The sequence below is a fragment of the Thamnophis sirtalis genome, unplaced genomic scaffold (genome assembly GCF_051295495.1).
Source record: "Thamnophis sirtalis isolate CommonGarterSnake01/CBP01778 unplaced genomic scaffold, rThaSir2_p1.2 scaffold_7, whole genome shotgun sequence".
Lineage (NCBI taxonomy): Eukaryota > Metazoa > Chordata > Lepidosauria > Squamata > Natricidae > Thamnophis > Thamnophis sirtalis.
This window is the reverse complement of record NW_028261387.1, coordinates 47,048,593-47,067,999: the sequence shown is the minus strand read 5'-3', so window position 1 is coordinate 47,067,999 and position 19,407 is coordinate 47,048,593. Positions and strand designations below refer to the sequence as shown.

Sequence of the window (19,407 nt, the reverse complement as noted above, 5' to 3'; positions counted from 1 at the left end):
ACGCAGTCAGCCAGATCTGCAGACTGAATTTGGCATTTTTGTCCACCTATCAAGGCCTGCTAAAGAAACTGGGATAAGTAAATGTTGTTGTTTAACAATATTAAAGGTGGTATCGCAGGATGTCAGCTGTTCCAAGTAAAGATGTCTTTGACCTGATTGATGGTGATTTTGCCAATAATAATAGCATTCAAGTGGTGTTTCCGATGTTTTGGGATTATACCCAAGGTGTCTATTTATTATTGGTACCATTTTGCTTTCTTTTGCCAGACTCATTGTACTTCAAAGACTTGCAGACAGAGGTGGGTTAATACCGGTTCGCACCAGTTCAGGCGAACTGGTAGTGGAAACTGGGACTGGGTTGCTCAACTTGTAGGAATGGCAGGCTGGCCATGCCCCTGAACTGGTTCCCCAGTTGCCCATGCCATTGCCAGCATGTTTTTAGTACTTTTTTAATGTTCTGCATAAGCGCAGAACAATTTACAGGCAACTGCGCATGTGTGTGTGTAGTGAACTGGCAGTAATGCTGACAAAGTGCCCGTGCGGCGAACTGGCAATAATGCCGGCAGCAACCCACCCCTGCTTGCAGATCTTTTTATTTTGTCATTTTTAATAGTTCTTTCTCTTGTGCTGTCTACAGAGACTGGAGTCCACTACCCAGACTTTTTTGCTTTTCTTATCAACAATTGTTAAATCTGGGATGTTGTATGGCAGATGCTTCTTTGTTTGAATTATAAAGTTCCAGAGTACTTTAGCTTCTTTATTTTTTTATCACTTTGTTTTGTGGTTCCACCAGTTCTTGCTTGCAAGCAAATGGTATTTATTGCTGATATTCCAGTGCACCATTTGCTACTTTGTTATGATGTTGGTTTGTAGTTGGTTTGTAGTCAATCTGTGCCATTCTCTTGCTGGAGCTAACAAGATGGTCTATTGTTTCTTTACAGAGATGGCATTGCTATCTATTGCTGTCTTTTCAGATCTGGATTTATATGCATTTGCTCTTAAAGCTTGGTTTTGTCTATCCAGAATTAACCATCCTGTCTCTTTCTTCAACTTCAACTGCTCTTATCCATTTCCAAGTTTTGTTGTTATCTGCTTTCTTTGCTAGTGGTTTTATGCATTGGCCATATAATATTTTGCCTTAGCATGTTTTTTTTCTATTTTTAATTTTATTTTTCTTATAGACAAGTTTAATCTTTTTGGTACTCAAGCCTTCATGGTGTACTGGCTTCAATGCATTTTCTTCACTGTTCTTCAGATATTCTTCGAATCCCCCCTTTTCTTTTTCAACTATTTAGTGTACTTGCAACATCCCATGCCCACCTATAAGGTAAAGATTCCTCTTGCACATATGTGCTAGCCATTCCTGACTCTAGGGGGCGGTGCTCATCCCCATTTCAAAGCCAAAGAGCCAGCGCTGTCTGAAGATGTATCCATGATCATGTGGCCAGCATGACTAAACGCCGAAGACGCAAGGAACGCTGTTATCTTCCCACCAAAGATGGTTCCTATTTTTCTACTTGCATTTTTACATGCTTTTGAACTGCTAGGTTGGCAGAAGCTGGGACAAGTAATTGGAGCTCACTCCATTACACAGCGCTAGAGATTCAAACCACTGAACTGCCGACATTTCTGATCAACAAGCTTAGCATCTTAGCCACTGAGCCACCTATACTGCTTGAGTCTCTCAACATTGGTATATTATTAAAGTTTATAATAATATAAAGTTATATGATTAATGAGCAAGTAGAAATACAGTTGCCACCCCAGCTTGCATAGTTCAATAAAATTGGAAGGCATCAACTTGAAGAAACATGATCAACAGTACATATGCCAGTAAAAAAGAAATTGGATACTACCAATTTTGGGAACAAGATTTACAATTTCCAGCCCGTTAGAATTTATATAGAATGCACAGAATGTTCTTCAGAGTTATGTTTCTCTGCAACAATGATGGAAGAGGATGTACCAATAGTGGCCAGTCTGACTGGCAAGAGTTTGTGATTTGTGTATGGAGTTATGATCTAATCTGGTCAAGTGATATTTAAGAATCTTGTTTTGCTTTGGCTGGCTGTCTTGCAGGTGTGGGTCTATGACAATTTGCTCTGGCCAACTTGACCTGGCCAAATTCCCACAGCCAACTTGCTGCAACCAATTCACCGCAAGACAACTCACTGCAGAGCAAGAATTACACTGATATCAAAGAAATGGTAGAATAGAATCATTAAAGAAAGGATGCAAAATGAGAGACAAAAATGAAATGTGAATGACAAAAATTAAGATAATATTTTTATTTACTTTAAATAATTAAATTGAATTGTTAAATTGTCCTGTGTGCGTTGTCCCATGGTGAGTTGTCCACAGCAAGTTGGCTGCAGTGAGTTGTCCCATTCTGGCAGGAGGTGCGTAATTCCAATCAGATTCTATTTTTCAGGATCCATCACAAGCTTGAATTCTAAAACAGCCCCACAATTTTGCAGTAATGCTTGACTTCTAAGAACATTCTGTCCGTTCATATCCATGTCTAAGGGGTGAATTCTGTCCCTCTCCCCAGTTGGTGGTGTCCTCTTCCACAATCACAGCTTTTCTTGCTTTTTACGCCCCTTGGAGGAATACCTATTTTAGGAACATATCCTAGATAAAAAATGATATCCTACCACCAAGAGTATTGGTTGTTCTTGCTGCCTCTCTCTGGTTTATTTCATCTCACTTTTCTTCCATCTCAGCTAATTTGTCTTGCATCTCTCAGCATTTCATAGAGCCTTGCCACTCCCGTGCATTTGGCATGATCTGAGACTGAACACTTTGAACATTTGTCTGGCTCCCAAAGTGGGTTCTATGAATAAATTTTCCCCCTCCCCCTTTCTTTTTAAAAGTATTCATAGTAACCTTGGCAGCGGGAAGTTTAGGCCTAAGGGAACTTTCCCCCTTTACCATCCCCTTAATTAAAAATATTTTCTGGAAGCTGCTATCAGCTTTAGAGGAGAAAATAAACCAGTACTCAAATTATATCTGTACATTTAACCTCTGGGTAGTTGCAGTCTCAGAAGTCATTGGAATGACACACACACACACACACAGACAGACACAGACACACACACACACACACACACACATTCACAACTACAATCATGGTCCAATCTCCTTTTTCTCCCAGCATTTTCAAATTAGTGTTTTAATTATAGCTTCTCTTATTCACAAATCTCCCCTCCTACATTTATAATTTGGCCTATAGCAACTCCTAAAGGAAGCTTATAGGAGCATAGGATTCAGGATTTTCCTGAAGCTAATTAGATGAGGCAGACCAGCGTTATTGCCAAATTAGTTCTCGCTGAATATTTTGAGGTAAATTAGTTAAAAAATCCAATATATTATCATTGGGGTTTTTTTGTCCACATAAAGCAGACCTAATACTGCAATATGTATGACCTTGTTTTTTTCTCTGAAAAGGAGAAGCAAGAGAGCTTTTAAAAAAAAAGACAAAACTGGAGGATGGGTACATAAAAAGTTAAAGGGGCTTATGAACAAACTCAGGAAAAAAAATAGATATTTTTACTCAGTCTATTTTTCCAGCCCCTTTGCTTTACATTCAGCTTCAGGAAAAAATGGAAATGGCATCCAAAGAAGTCTGGATTGCAGACATAACCTAATCCCATTTTGAGGATGACAACAATAAGAAACAAATGCTGGGCAGAAACCTTCTGATTGCTAGGTGAATGCACTGTGTGTTGTTTTCTTGCTAACAATACAGAAGCGAATTGCCATTGTGGTTTTTTTCTGTATTTTTTTCTTTTGTTTGTTTATGTTTCTATATTTTCCAATATTTCCCAATATAAACTGCAGTTAGAGATTCCCTAATGATCTCCCTTCCAATACTAACCAAGTCTGATCATGCTTAAACATTTTCAAAAGCACTGCTACTTGCTGTGAAAAATATTGAAACGTGCCCTCGCACAAGGCAAGTGACTGTCATTGGATTCTCATACACTGGTTCAATGAACCTTTGGTTTGCATTGAGAAAGTAAAGTGGATGAGGCAGCTCATAGTCACAGCTTTGTTTCCTTCAATGTCATAAGTGTTTTTCCCTTTCCTAGTGTCTCAATTTAACCCCATGTAGTCCAATTGCATCAGCTGTTGGCTGGACATAACACATGCCTGCCAAGAATGTCTTAAGAAGGTCAGGTGATGGTCCATGTTCCAACTCGTCTTCTTCTCTTACTCCCAGCTTCCACACTAAGGCTACACATCCTAGCAGGACTGCAGGACTGCAAAGCAACCCAGCAGATTCACACTCCTGCTCATTGTGGGATACTCACAAACTACTGTGGCTATGAATGTAATGACTGTTCAGCAAAGAAAGGAGCACTTATGTAAGTAACTGTTTTTAATGGGATTGGTCTGTATTCATTTTTTAAAAAACCCTCTAAGTAAGACTCTCCATTTGATTCTAAAACCATGGTCTGTTAGAGCTGATATTTAAAGTGGCATATACCTTGTCCAGGAAAAAGCAAGATTAGTAAGGATGATGAGGGACAATATTAATCATGAGTCTTGAACAATAAATTCTCTCTAGAGAAACCTGTGCAAAATGTTATGGCTTCTATTGCAAACTAATTAAGGTAACTAGCTAGCCTTTAAGATTCCCTAAATCAATTTTCCCCAACGAGCTGACTTTCAAAACTTGAGCTCTCAAAGCCGATTCAACTGGCTTGAAATAATAGTTAAAGTAACTGAAGTCCAGCACATCTGGAAGGATGTGATTGAAAAACCTGAGAGACTACCAAAGAACTGCTTTGGGTAAGGACAAAGCTCAGTGAGTCCTGTAGACTTTTTCCTTTCTAGATCCTGACCTGAATGTTGCTGTGAGCATAGAGAAGAAATGAATTATTATTATTATATAGTCAGTAGTCAGTGTATTCCATTAAAACATTAACCTTTCTTGAGTGATGTCATTTTGGAAAGGTTTCATACATCATTTTTAAATGCTTTTTGATAAACCTAGTGAAATAGCCATAGCCTTTTAAACCAACTGAGGTTTGATACATTACAGGAAAAAGCTCCCAGTGGCCAGCCAAATATAAACCTGAAGCAATTACCAAGAAGAGTATACATTAGTCTCATAGTCCTACTAAAATATTTCAGGCAGACAAGCGGCTAGAGGCGAATGAATGGCAGATACTTGTTGCAAACGTGTAGTTTCTTCAGTTTTCTTTTCTGCTTTGACAAAATCATCAGAAATTAAAATATGGCTACAAATGTAAACCACAGAAAGATTTTGGGAGTTGGCACTGTAAAAAGCTTAGGAAATAAATAAAATTGCAAGTGTGCTTACAGTATTTGAAAATGAACACCTAACCATGGTTTCATCTTCAAAGGAATATATGTCTAAGCTTTGAGGAGTAGAAAGAAGTATACCTTTATTGTTTTCATTTTGAAAATTATCATGACATTCAAAGTTCTAATTTGCTCCTGGAAATTCCTTTGTCTGATCTGTGTCCTGATCTGTGTCTTCATTATATCAATGAGGGTATGACAGAGAGGTGGGTTCCTACCTATTCGGTCCGGTTCGGCTGAATAGGTAGTAATTCTGGTGGACACGTGACTGTACCGGTTCTATGATCTTGATTTTCTGTTCTGCACATGCGTAGAACAATCTTCATTTAAAAAATGTAATTTTTATTTGTTTCTTAATGTTGTGCGCATGCGCAGATTGTTTTAAATGAAAATGCACGGAGCAATTTTTTTTACTACCAAACTAGTAGTAATGGCAGAGAGCCCACCCCTGGTATGATGCCACCACTAAATTCAGACCACAGCTTATTTTAATAAAAACATTACTAAAGATAATGGAGTTAGGAAAAGAGGCTTTCCTTCTTCTTTTCCATCTCTTACATAACAACAGATCATCTTCTCATTTATTCTGGGCCATGTGCTCAATCTCTTTGTTGTTGAAGACAGTTATTGCATTTGTGTTTCTGAATCAGAAGCAGATTCTCAGAATATTCTTTCATTCAAATAGGTTTGTTTTGGAAAAATATTAGCCCAAATCTATACTGCAAGGAAAATATTGAAAGCAAAAATGCTTTTACCTGGCTGAAAAACAGTTTAGACGAATATTGACAGGGAAATATGATTTCTAGTCACCCTATCAAATGTTTCCTTTGAGTCAAGCTTCATACCTGATGACTATATAGACTCATCCATATAGCTTTATCAAGCTCCCAAGTAGACCAGACAAGAAATATAACAATGTGAACTAATTCCACTTTATTGTAAGATTATATTAACAGAATCATGCAAGTCTCAAAATACAAATCTCCCTCCAACTGTTTTTACTGCCTCTTTAGTTAGGGTGGAAGTTGGAACCTTTTTTAGTCTTCTCTGCCATTATTCAGTTCCAGGCTCCTCCCCCTTTTATCTGATTGTCCCCTACAAAACATCCCTTTCTCCCCACCCTCTCTTCTGTCATTCTCATATTCCGTTACCATCTTTTTGACAATGTAAGTGATTAGCTATAGTCTCCTTCGAGAATTTGTTTTTGTTGTTCTTTCTCCTCCACCCCCCATCTAATTTGTTATCCCGGGGTTTCCTTGTGGTCTCCATTTCAAGTGCTATTTGAGTCCGTTTAGCTTTCAAATAACACTAGCACTAATAATAGCACTTAGATTTATATATCACTCACAGTGCTTTATAACCCTCACTAAGCAGTTTACAGAGTCATCATATTGCCCCCAACAATCTGGGTTCTCATTTTACCAACCTCAAAAGAATAGAGGGCTGAGTCAACCTTGAGCTGGTGAGAATCAAACTGCTGGCAGTCAGCAGAATTAGCCTGCAATACTTCATTCTAACCACTGCGCCATCAAAACTCTTTAAATACAGCCAAAGTTTCTTATTTTCTGCTTAGGCTTGGCTAAATATACATTTTGATTAAATCTTTCTGATGTATATTATTATTTCAGAATCCATAGTTTAAAAAAGTATGACTTTTATCTTTTATTTAAAAAAACATAATTAAAAAAATAACAAAAGATAGCTAGAATCATGCTACTGGTAGTTTAGCAACCATTCAGAGTTACCATGGGCCACTCCAGGACTACTTACAACCCAGATTCAAAGTTTAACAGCCAGGCCCACCCTTCAAAATCATGAAATTGTATTTTAGGGACTTTGCAACCAGCCCACATTTACATTTGGAGTCTCCCTTGGTCACGTGACTGTGATTTACAACTTTTTTTTTGTCAATTTCTAGCACTTACTTCCGGTTTCTGACAAAACATGCCTAATGGGGAAAATTGAGTTGCTTAATGAGTGTGGGGTTCACTTAACAACCACTGTCACTTGACGGCCATGGTATTCACTTACCAACTGCCGCAAACATCAGGTCCAGCCATGCGGTGCCTCAACCGATGACTGCAATGACTTCTAACTGTAATTCCAGGCTCAATTATACTCTAAGTCAAGGACTATCTGTAGTGCAATGATAGACACCTCATCTCACCCCCATTATTCCAGAAGTCTTGGCAAGAAACAGAGCATTTTAGTGGCCAATCAATCCAGGAAAACGTGACTCCCATCTTTTCTGCAATCCTCCAGCTTTGCAAAGCAGTCATATAAATCTTTCAGGGAAACAAATGGTGTCTTTCTTTGCTTCGTGTGCATGAGGGATGCTGGGACTAGCTATAAAGTTTATGAACATCATATTCTTTCAGGAAAGGAAATGCAAGATTAAAAGGGCTCGGGGTTTGTGCAAACAAGGATTTATGGCATTGAGGCTGAAACATGGTTCCTTGCAGAGAATGGAGCTTTTCATTAGCAATGCTCTTGTCACCAAAGATAGTTTTTCTTTTAGATGAGGAAAGAGGAGCAAAAGCAGATTTAGAAATACACCGAAGGATAATACAGCATCTAGTCATCATGCAAGGAATGGCCACATGGAAATAGTAAAGAGTCTACTAAAATTAAGCAATTTTCTTCCCATATCTATAAGGAGCTGTTGATCAGACATTAAGTAATGCAGGTATAAATCAACAGGGAGACTTATGCGTATATATAACTCTGTGGCTGTAATGGGAAACTGAAATGCACAAAGGGAAAAGTAAGCAGATTGCACCAGTCAACTATTTTTAGATCTTTGGAGCCAGCGGTTGGTTCCCTTTTCTCAGTATTACCCTGTGTGATCTTGAAAATTGGAGCTTTGGGAGAAGAAATGTGAATGTGTAACAGTCCTGTCAAAGTTACTCTTGGGAATTGCATATTCTAAAAATCTGACTATAATGATAATTACATCTAACTCCCAAACCAGATAAAATTACTTTGCAGCTTCCTGTATGATAATTCTGCTTTCGCCATTGAATGTAATTATCAGGGAGTAGCCAGGGCTGACGGTCAGTCTTGTTTCATTCTAAACTGGCACAGTTTCTTTGCAATGTTTCTGTTAAAATTAACCACTTCACAATAATGACAATAATTGTTTATAAATAAATGCATATGTTCATTATTTTTATAAATCAAGGCAGCAAATGTACATAATAATCCTCCCTCCTTCTATTTTCCCCACAATAAGAACCCTGTGAGTGAGTTGAGCTGAGATAGAGTGACTGGCCCAAAGTCACCCAGATGGCCTTCATGCCTAGGTAGGACTAGAACTCAGGATCTCTTGGATTCCAGCCTTTAATGTTTTCCTCACAGACCAATCATGCAATGGGCAGCCTTGTTCCAAAGAGGATGCCCTTAATACATTTAATATGGGCAGGTTACATAGGTTGTGAAAGGATGCTACTGATTTTCCTTGCCTCAAAACAAATTATTATTATTTTTTATTTATTAGCAAAACTCAAGAGTCAACTTGTAAGGGAGATGGATGGCATAAAAATTAAACAAACAAACAAACAAATAAATAAACAAACAAGTCTTATTGCCTGTAGAAAAGCACACATTGACTGAAAGCAGGTTCAATAGCTTCCTACAATTTCTAGTCATTGATTCAATCAATGAGATTTGAAAATTGCGTAGCTTCAGTAATTCAGAGAAATCCAATTGTTGTCCAAACCAAATGTACATGTAATATATATGCTTTAAAAAAGTTGTATGTTTAACACCCTTACCATATAGAAAATATATATAGTTAAGTCACTTACCTTAGTTTTGTAATCTTTAGTCTCTATGAGGACAGGAATGAAAAACAACAGATGTTAAAAAGGGACTCCTGCCTCCTTTACTGTTGCTAGCAGAGAGTGTTTTAATACCTATTGCTGCATGTTCTTCTTAGTTGCAGGAGATTTGCCCCAGTATTCAAGTGACACTTGTAAGGGCAGCAAAACCTTTAAAAAAAGCTGAAGAAAAGTTTAAAGAGCACATTTTCTTGAAAATCACTTGCCTTGATTAGGTTCCTTAACTAAACTTCTAATTTGTGCTTTCAAATTTAACATAACATGCTTGCAACAGTACTATTTAAATCCTGTAAGTAAAAACCATTCTGCAGCACACATCCAGAATCCACTTCATACATTCTTGTTGTCTGCTAGTTAAAAATCACATTTTTTCCTAATATTTGTACAATTTTTATCTTGTTTTCCAAATTGAAAACATAGCGTCCCATAGGTCTGGTACACAATACTCCAAGCACTTCAGTGTTATTTAAGAACAGAATTATATTGGCAATTCTGTTTTCACTTCCCTTCCAAAGATTCCAAGCATGGAGTTTACCTTTTTTACAGCAGCTGCATGCAGGCTGACATTTTCAATTATGCTGTCCATCCTGACTGCAAAATCCTTTTCCTGATTAGGCCGTGCCAATGGTCCCGCACTTTACTCTACTCTACCCTGAATTCCATTTGTCATTTTCATGTCCAATCCCCAAGCATGAACCCCCTTCAAAGCGCTTCACAAATTATATACAAGTTTAAAAGCAGCAGTTCCATTACTGTATGTGTATCTCACCAGTGTGACCTGTTTATTCCCATTCTCTTGTTTCCTTTTTTTTTAATTCAAATGCCAAGCCATGAAAGTATTTGTCCTTCTATTCCATGACAACTGAGTTAGCTAAGGAATTTTGTCAGATGGTTTTTGAAAATCTAGGCATACAATAACACTTTGCCTACATGCTTATCAATGCCCTCAAAAAAAGTCTAGAAAATAAGTGAAACGAGATTTTCTTTTGCCGAAATTATTGGTTTCTTTTCAGAAAGGCTTGTTTTTCTATGTTGGTTATTTTCTCTTTAATAATACTTTAAAATACTTTCCTGAAAACAGATGGTTTCCTTTACCACCCCTAAATCTCTTCGAAAACTTAGGTCACGTTGACTGTTTCAGACCTTGGCAACGAATTCTGATATTGAAGAGAAGTTGAGTATTTTTATGAAAAATTCAAAAATTCAATATTCAAGTTCTTTAAGAATTCTTGAGGGCTTGAGTGCTGTCTGGCCCTGGGATTGGTCTATCTTTAGCTTATCTGATTTATAACATATTGTATTATATTTCTTATTATGACTATTAGTATCCATTGTCCTGCTTTCCCTCAGCTGAAGCACAGGAGTCTGTTCTACATCTTTCACAGTGAAGAAAGAAATAAAGAATCCCATTCAGCTTCTCTGCTATTATTCTTATCCCCCTTTAGTACTTTTATAATGCTCCAATTGTCCAACTATCATTCTAACCAATTTTCTATTCCAAAATACCTGGAGATCTTTTTCTTAATCCTCTTTGCCATGTGTGCTTCTAAGTCTTATTTTGCATTTTTTATTATTTTGGTAGCCAAAAGATATGCAGGCAGGGTAGTGACATAATAACATTACTGGAAAGAGCAGAGAGACAAAGGGATGGGCTGTTTCCTGTTTGTTTTTTAAAGTTTTCTCTGCGTATACACCCATTGAGTCTAATAACTAATGTTTGTGTAAAGAGTTTCCCACTGAAAATTGGCAGGAGACATAATGTTGTTGTTTAGCAGTTTGCTGTCAATTTTCAGTGCCATAATCTTAAATCTGGGGACAACAATAAATAGGCTTGGAAACAGCCTGCAGACTACTGTAATGGATTAAGTGATAATATGGAGCCAGAAGACATTGCTGCTATTCCAGACCCTGAAGTCAAATGAAGATGCAGGTACCATGGTCCCACCTAGTTCTATTGATTTTCTTCAGAGTTCTCTCCAGAATTTAGTATAAGTCAGGTCACATCATGTTACAATGTCTTCTGCTCTGTAGTATCTACTATCCTCTATCATAAAACCACAATATATGTATGGTATGATCACAGTCTTTATTGGCTATGCCTTAGGTACTTTGAAAGATAGCAATATAATATTGTTTCTTATGCCCTTAGCTTTATGTTAAGGACACCCTGACCTATTGCACATATTGCACTAAATCTTGTTTAGTTTATTGAGTAGGCCCCAACCATCTCTGTGAGCCACAGTACAGAAAACTACATTATAACCTGGTAGGAAATGTCAACCCAGTCTTTCTGTTGTGATGTGTGCAAAAGAGAGGGACTCTACCAAAATTGAGCAGGTTGTCAGTCATAGAGGAACTGTTATGAATATCTGTGGTATAAACACCACTGGATAAAAGATGAATCCTGAATTTATATAAAGTAAGCTGTAAGAAGTAAGGGGAGGTCGAAACCCACCTCCCCGGCCTCTATCTCTTTTTTAAAGGAGTTTTATATCTGTTAACATGAAGATATCTGTAGTTTTTTTTTCTCCCTTTTCTCCTGAAATCACATCAAAATGTATAATTAATTTATATGAACAAAATAATAAATAATATAATAAAATAAAATGCCCTGATGTGACTTCAGGAGGGATAGGAAGAAAGAAAACCCCTCCCCAAGTCCTAGTACTGAAGTAGGGAATGTTCTGATCTCAAGTGTCTTTTGGAAAGATGGATAGTGCAATGGTAAAATGATTCCCTGAAGGAAGGGTGAATATCCCTTTTACTAACACTATATTGTTAAAGCCCAGAGGCTACTATTCACAGAGCAATATTAATAACCTTCTTAGTAGGGAACATTCTGCTCCAGGGCTCCATGAAGGAAGGTTGAAAAGCCAGTTGGGAGCAGCCTTGGGTAAACAAATTGAACATTTTTTCCTCAACCTGGATCTCTTTAACAAGAAGAGAAAAGGAATCCCTTATTAATACATTAGTGCTAGATGGCTGTTGGGATGTTCAATTAGGCTGCTGTCAGAGAGGCCATTTTAGCCTGATAGCTCTTCTAGTTTAACTTGCCTTATCTTTTTACTCAGACACTGCTATCCATACAATCTAACTAGAATCCATTTTAGTCTTTCAGATCTGGAATCCCAGAAAATACCTCACCCTTTCCCCAAATTTAGGAATACATCAACTTAACATATGCAAAGTTATGGGCCAGAGTACTAGATGTTACATACTGTAACAAGAGCACTGGAGTGGATAAGTGGATGTGTTACAAGAGAAGGAATGATGCCATTTGCTTTTTTTTCTCCTCAGCTGTTGAATTTATACTCTGGGGTACAGAAAAGTTCTGAAAGGATTATTGAACTGCCAAGGGGCATATATGTTTCATCGCTGAGTTTACTTGCTGGCATTAAAACCTCAAGACACCTTCTGATCCTAGTTAGACAGTGGCTCCTCCATTGGAGACCCAGCAACAGCCGACAGAAAAAGACTCCAATATCTCTGGTTACATCATGGTGGTGCAGAGTAATCTGGATATCGGGGAAACCAGGAAAGGAATCCTGCTGGAACCATTCATCCACCAGGTTGGAGGACATATGAGCATGATGAAGTATGATGATTGCACTGTCTGTAAGCCACTGGTCTCTCAGGAGCAATGGTTCTACGAAGCTCTTCCAACAGCAATGAAACAGTTCACTCCTCGTTACAAAGGTAGGGCCAAGACTCAAATTATGAATGCACATGTTTGGAAATAAAGGCCTATAGCTTCTGAATAAATTTAAGATAGGCCATGTTGCCAGGTTAATAGTGAGAGGTTAAGGGCATGAGCTTAAAATGATGCTTATAAAAATATATATCAGAAATACCACCTCTTCTGCTCTGGTTGCCAGGAAAGAAGTGAAGTTACTAGACCCTGTCACACAGAGAAATGATATGTTGTTCAAAGCCATTAAAAATATACAGGGCAGTTGTTAGCAACTAGTGAAAGGAAAGAATGAAATCTGAGACAGGAACAAGAAAATGATTGTTGTGTCTTTCTTGGTATTTGTAAGGCAAGATGACCTTGTTCTATAAAAGCCTCACTGGAAGCAGTTGTCCTGCCTTGGTTACCAAATATTGTGAATGTCCAGACAGCATTTATCATTTTTTCATATTTCTGTTCTTCACCTTGTTCTTCGAATACCTCACATCTAGAAACACCTTCCAACTTTCAGTGGAACTATGGCTAAGAACCTGCAAATATAAATATGTATGCAGAGAGAAATTGAATAAGTGACGGAGGATGGCACATGCCAATGTTTAGATAATCTGCCTTTCTAATAAGTAAACTTGCAAAGAGTAAGAAAACAGAAGGCTTACAAAATCTACTGTGCGCTTTTAACAATTAGAGATGAAAAGTGACGCTTTTAAATGATGCTGAAAGTGAGGGAGTGAATTACTTTGTTGTTTGAAATGATAGATAATGCCATGGGTTGTGTTGTCCAACTGTCCAGGGAATAATTGCACTACAGTTATTTTAAGATAAGGTTTCGTACTGGTGAGTCTCATTAGTTTTGGTAAGGCTGGATTAATAGATTGGCGGGGGGGGGGAATACTTCAGCGTCTTATTGGTCAGGATACAGACAATGTTGCTTTAATGGTTCAGATGAACAAACACCTGCCAGTTAAAAGCTAGTTGCAGTTGTGATTGCAAACCCAGATGGCTAGAATGCTTTACCGCTTTTATACCATAACTTGGGGAAAGGGGGGTGGTTAAAAACCTTGAATGCTCATCAAAGAAAGGAGAAACAAAAAGATAAAGTTATTTTCCAATACAGAAACAAACAGAAGAAGCCAATTTACTACTAGATCTCCCAAGTCCCCTCATTTAAGCATTTTTTTCATTGATGCTGCAAATCACTGCAGTAATGTTATGTGTTTGTACTGTAAGTTAGTCCATTTGGACTTTATCATATTTTGATTCCATGTAAAGAAGCCATCTGTTCATATTATACCTTCCATAATGAGATGTGGTCTCCTGGACTGAAAATAAAGGAAAAAAGAATCAAACCTAAAGCTGACTAGCAATGGCGGGGAGTATTTTTCCATAGCTTATTATTCATTATAATTTTATTTGTTTTAAATCATGTTATTCGTTATTGTAAAAACTTGGCTGGGAACAACTTAAATTGTAGAAAATCCGTCATTCTGATTTTGATCATTATCCATTCCATATATGAGGGGCACAATGACCTTGGACTGGAACCACCCATATGTATCTCTTTGATGATGTGGGGTTTTTAGTTGTCTTGGAAAGATAAGCTAATATTCAACGTTTTATAAATAAAAGCATGAGGGGTTGGCAAACAAAAGTATAATAAACTTTAAATTAGTTAAATCAGATGATATTCATCCTTGCCAATTCCTAGTATGAGAAATAACACATGAAATGAAATCCTGGGAGATCAGATACACAATAACTAGCCTAGATATCTCATCTAATTTTGATGCTGATATCTGCTCCAAAGAAGTAGCACCTGCTCCAGGATTTCATAATCTCTTGGCCCAAGTGTCTTTTCACCAGGAATACTGTGGGAAGATCTCTTAGCATGTAGTTATAGGTTCCTTAGAGGAAATAATATGATACAAATAACAAAAACAGAATATAAATAAGCTTTAAAACAATATAAGTTGGGATAAATCCATTGCATCATAATTATTTGAACAACTGTAATGTACCAGTATTATTTATTAAAGTCTATTCATAACTTCATGTTTGAGGAGAATATAGCAATAGAATTGCCAAAATTTAGGATTATCACTATGTTAAGCAGTTCTTCAACATCTCTGACTTATTTGTTACTTCTAGGCCTAAATTTCCTGTCTGAACCTTGTTTCCAAAGTCGAAGTAAGATTCAGTTACCAATCTGGTCAATTTTCACACAGAAAGGTAAAAAAAATGACTTATGTCAGTCTGATGAGCTTTTAGGTTTGTTCTGACCAGGAATCAGAGTTTCTGAAAGATTGCCAATCAGATATTAATATTTTCTATAAAAATACTTTTCATTATATCATTACATTTTGCTGAAACCATACTAGGATGCTGGCTACTATAAAATCTAGAAAACAAAATATAAATAAATACAAACCAGTCAATAAAGCCATAAAACTAAACACAGGTCGCTTGAAATCAACAGCAACATTTTGCATAATTTTGTTAAGTTGAATTCATGCAGACCCAGAATTTGAAACAAGCCCATTTGTGTAAGAGAAAACTTCATTTTGAGATGTAAAAAGAGCTTGCAGTCAATAATTTTCAAAATGGGATAGGGAACAAATACATTGATATGAATTATGTAATAAGAATTATTGCAGCTTCAACCAAAAATATCCTCTCATTCCCTCCAATTTTATATGTATTCAGACTACACATTGCTTCAGTTGTTGTTCATTCTATCCTGGCTGTGAAGCAATGGAAGACGGGCTGACCTAATTAAAGCCCCTTCCACCCCATTTCTTTCTAAGAGGCAAGATTTAAACATAAAATTGTCCCCCTGGGGCTGAGTTGGCACTTTTCCAGCCGAGAGCTATTTTACAAGAATGCCTGCGTTTTAAGAGTTCTTATCTGAGATCAATAGAATATACAATCACCTCCCACGTCTCTTATTTCATTCTTTTACCATTAACATGAAAACATCAAGATGGCTCATTTTCCCTTGAAAAATAATACATACTTTACAGGCGTTGCTTGTATTAAAAAAATAATCTCTCCCTCTCTATAATATTGCAGAAAAAGTTGTGAAATGAAGAAATCTTTTCATAACTGTTAGCCCGCAAAAGTAGTTGTTCAGGTCTATAGTAGAGTTACCACATTTGGGAACTCTAGATGAGATTCTAGATAGCAACAAAACTGTACAGAAAAACTTTTTTTTTTTTTTTTGCTATCATCTATTGATGATCAGAATTTTTGTATCTTAGGTACGGTAGGCCTCTATAAAAAGTAGCATTTTTCCCCCATCTTCTTTTGTTGTCCCACTGCTATTTTTGGCTGGCTACTAGTATCCCGAGAAAGTTTTATACCCAAAGTCAGATAAATTCACCCAAGCATGATCTGCAAATTTATTAATCAACAGCTCAGTTTTATGAATCTTTCACAGAAACTGTATATCATGTGAAACGCATTCAAAGGCATCCTTGTAATTACACTCAAAGGTAACTACTTTTTGGTGGGGGGAAAAGGAATAAGACTTTGTAGTTTCAGTACATAGCTTTTACTTTTACCAAGAAGGCATTTCAAGCCTGCAAAAACCATCACAGGAATTCACATAAAGTGTTGCCATTTTAAATAGGTTGAAGGACTTTCACAAAAGTAAATTCTACACAGCAATATCCATCCTGCTGCTTCAAATGGCAAGCTGGAGTGTTAAGTCATAAAGAGGTTTGTTGGGAACTAGAAAGTTTCTTCAGACAGCTGTTTGAAACTAAAAATATGAAACAATGGGTTTTCATAATTTTGCTTCAGATATTCTGCTGTACATGACTGTCATTCAATACCTTTATAATAAAGATCTAGTTTTTCTACAAGCATGGCAATGGAATTCCTAATTCGGAATATTAGAATGAAATACAAATTCCACTGACTAGCCCCCTATAATTTTTAGGGCATGTCACCCCAAAAAAACCCTTCATCTGGTATCAGCATATCTTTAGACATTACCTTTGAAAACAATCTGAACACCTTCCTAGAAAACTAAAGGTCAGTCTGAGCGTCAGTAGAAATAGCTGTATATTTTTGGCATGGATTCACCAGTGGCATTATGGAGTTACATATTTTTATAGAGTTGCATATATTTATAACTCCTGGAGGTTTTGAGGTACTGTAGTTTAAGAACCATTTTGTAATGATATCACTTTATAAAATGTTACCCAGCTACCACCAATTAAGTCTACCACAAGCTAGCACTATTTCAGAAGGCTACTTTCAGATAAAACCGTGTTTTTATTCATTTCAGTACAAATTAGACAATCTTGAAACAAATGCCTTCCTTTGGGCAACATCTTCTCTCCCAAAATTACTTGTCTAGTTTAGAGCTCATTATGAGATTAGACTTATTTTCAACTAGGTTTTGTTCAGGTTTACATTGCACATGTCAGTAAATAAATGTGCCTATTTATTTAAAAATACACATCCAGGAACAGAGCTATACAGACTCAAGCAAAACAGCTTCTAAGAATTGCCAAGATGTTTCTAACCTGATATCTTCTGCAAATATTCTCCTTTGCCTGCCATTGCCATGTACAAAGCCAAACAGGTTTGAGCCCTGCAGAAATAAATGTGCTGAAACTATGTTGCATATGTTGATGGATTCTATAGTGATATATATCTGTTCTGATCTAGGCTTCCTCAAAAAGCACGAAGCAGATTCCTGGTCCCAACAAAACCCCTTTTATTAAATGAATGTGAATTTCTCTCATTCACATTCAGCAAAGGCCTGGTAAACAGTTTTTCAAAGGTAAAGTTATGACCACAGACATTATCTAGCTTGGAAAGCTGCTATGTAAATATTTTCCAAATGCAGTGCTGTGCAAGGAAAGACTTGGCACAGAGTCTCTGAGATTCACGGACAGATCTTCACACTCCTGAAATGAACTAATGAATGAACGAACGAATTGTTTCCTGCAAAAGCCCACTCCTCTTTCGCTCCTCTTTTATTTCCTATGGGAGGGGCCATTCACCAGCTACCTGTGGTTTTACTCCCAAGTCGACCCTGATTTCTTAGCTGTTCTTTTCTTCTGCCAGCTCTGCGCAGAAGAAAAGAACGCATGTGCGCATGTGCACACCAGTTCCAGCTGTTCCTCTGCCTCACTGCTGTTTAGCTCCGAAGGCAGCTGCGAACTGCCAGACAGCCTTTGCTCCATCTCTGCCTCTGATGCAGAGCCCTCGTCTGAGCTTTCCCCGGCCGCCAGGACTGGCCCATGTTCCTCCTCAACCTCCTCACTGTCCGACTCTGTGGCAGGCCACAATATAATTAATATTGATGCGATGAGAGCCTTGGCTATTTATGCTGCAACAGGCTAATTGGAATCTGGTACATTGTTTTATTTGCAAGGTTTTTTCAACTCTCATTTTACCTAAATGGCTTTCTCTACAGTGCCCACAGTATCTTCCAAATTTGGATCGTGATGTCAGGATTTTTCTCCCCATTTTTGCTGTTATCCCTAGGATTTTCATATAGAAAGCTGAAGGTTCTTTAAGGGCAATAGGCCACCTGGCCTATGTTTTTGCTCTTTTCTCTTCTGTGAAAGGAAGGAAGACAGGAAGATGCATATTTGGCAGGCAACCATCTTCAAGTGCACCTAAAATGTGGGGAAAGCAAAAACTTGAAGGTGGCCAAGAGTTTTACCAGTCTGCAATTGTCCCCCAGTGATTCCAATTGGCTTTGTGGGAGCACTGGACACAATCCTAGTAGGAGATGTTATGGTCATTTGGAATAAGTGGCAGTTACACAATGTATCCACTCTTCCAATGACAGGGCCCATTAACTGAATGATAAGTCTTTCAAATTAATATATGCTAATTGCATCCTTTAGTTATCTTGTCATTTCGTGAGTCACATGCACTACACAAAAGGACAGGCTATATTATAAGCTAATAAGTATAATCTTTATTGTCATTGTACTTAAATACAACAAAATTGGTTAATAGAAAGGATAGGCCATGGCCTATTGAAAAAATACAATTACTTAACCAAAATTCCTAGTTTACTTGACACAGTTACTAAGCTTTCCCAAGATGCTATTTAAAATCCAACTACCAGTATATTATGGCTTATCACAGTGCAGAAACTTCACCATTCTGATTCTATGATCTCTCTTCATTAGATTGATGACCAGTCCTGCAGTATTCAAAAACTTGTAACTTTGCAACATTTTACATTTTACTTGGTTCTATTGTTGTGGATTTTGAATTTTTCCCATCAGCCAACAGTAGCATGAGCTCTTCCTCCAAACAATTTGGAAGCCTGTACAACAAAGAAAGATCCACTTGTTTAGTTCTTTTCTACTCAGTTACCACCCTTTGGGTCAAGAAAAATTATGCAGGAAATGGTCTTATGTGTCCCTCACCTATTAAAGTAAAGGTTCCCCTCACACATATGTGCTAGTCGTTCCTGACCCTAGGGGGCAGTGCTCAACTCCTTTTCAAAACCAAAGAGCCAGTGCTGTCCAAAGATGTCTCCGTGGTCATGTGGCCAACGTGATTAAATGCCAAAGG

General features: G+C 37.5%; 1 protein-coding gene across 2 annotated transcripts in view; it reads left to right on the top strand.

The window, feature by feature from the left end:
* Positions 1 to 4,231: 4,231 nt before the first annotated feature.
* Positions 4,232 to 19,407, top strand: part of IP6K3 (inositol hexakisphosphate kinase 3) — a 28,361-nt gene continuing 13,185 nt past the window's right edge. The window contains exons 1-2 of one of the 2 annotated variants that reach the window (XM_014056592.2): positions 4,232 to 4,367; positions 12,468 to 12,866. In XM_014056592.2, the coding sequence (XP_013912067.2) occupies positions 12,668 to 12,866 (199 nt within the window). In that variant the 5' untranslated portion in view covers positions 4,232 to 4,367; positions 12,468 to 12,667. The remainder of the gene's footprint in view (positions 4,368 to 12,467; positions 12,867 to 19,407) is intronic. The other variant, XM_087719930.1, reaches the window with a different exon arrangement.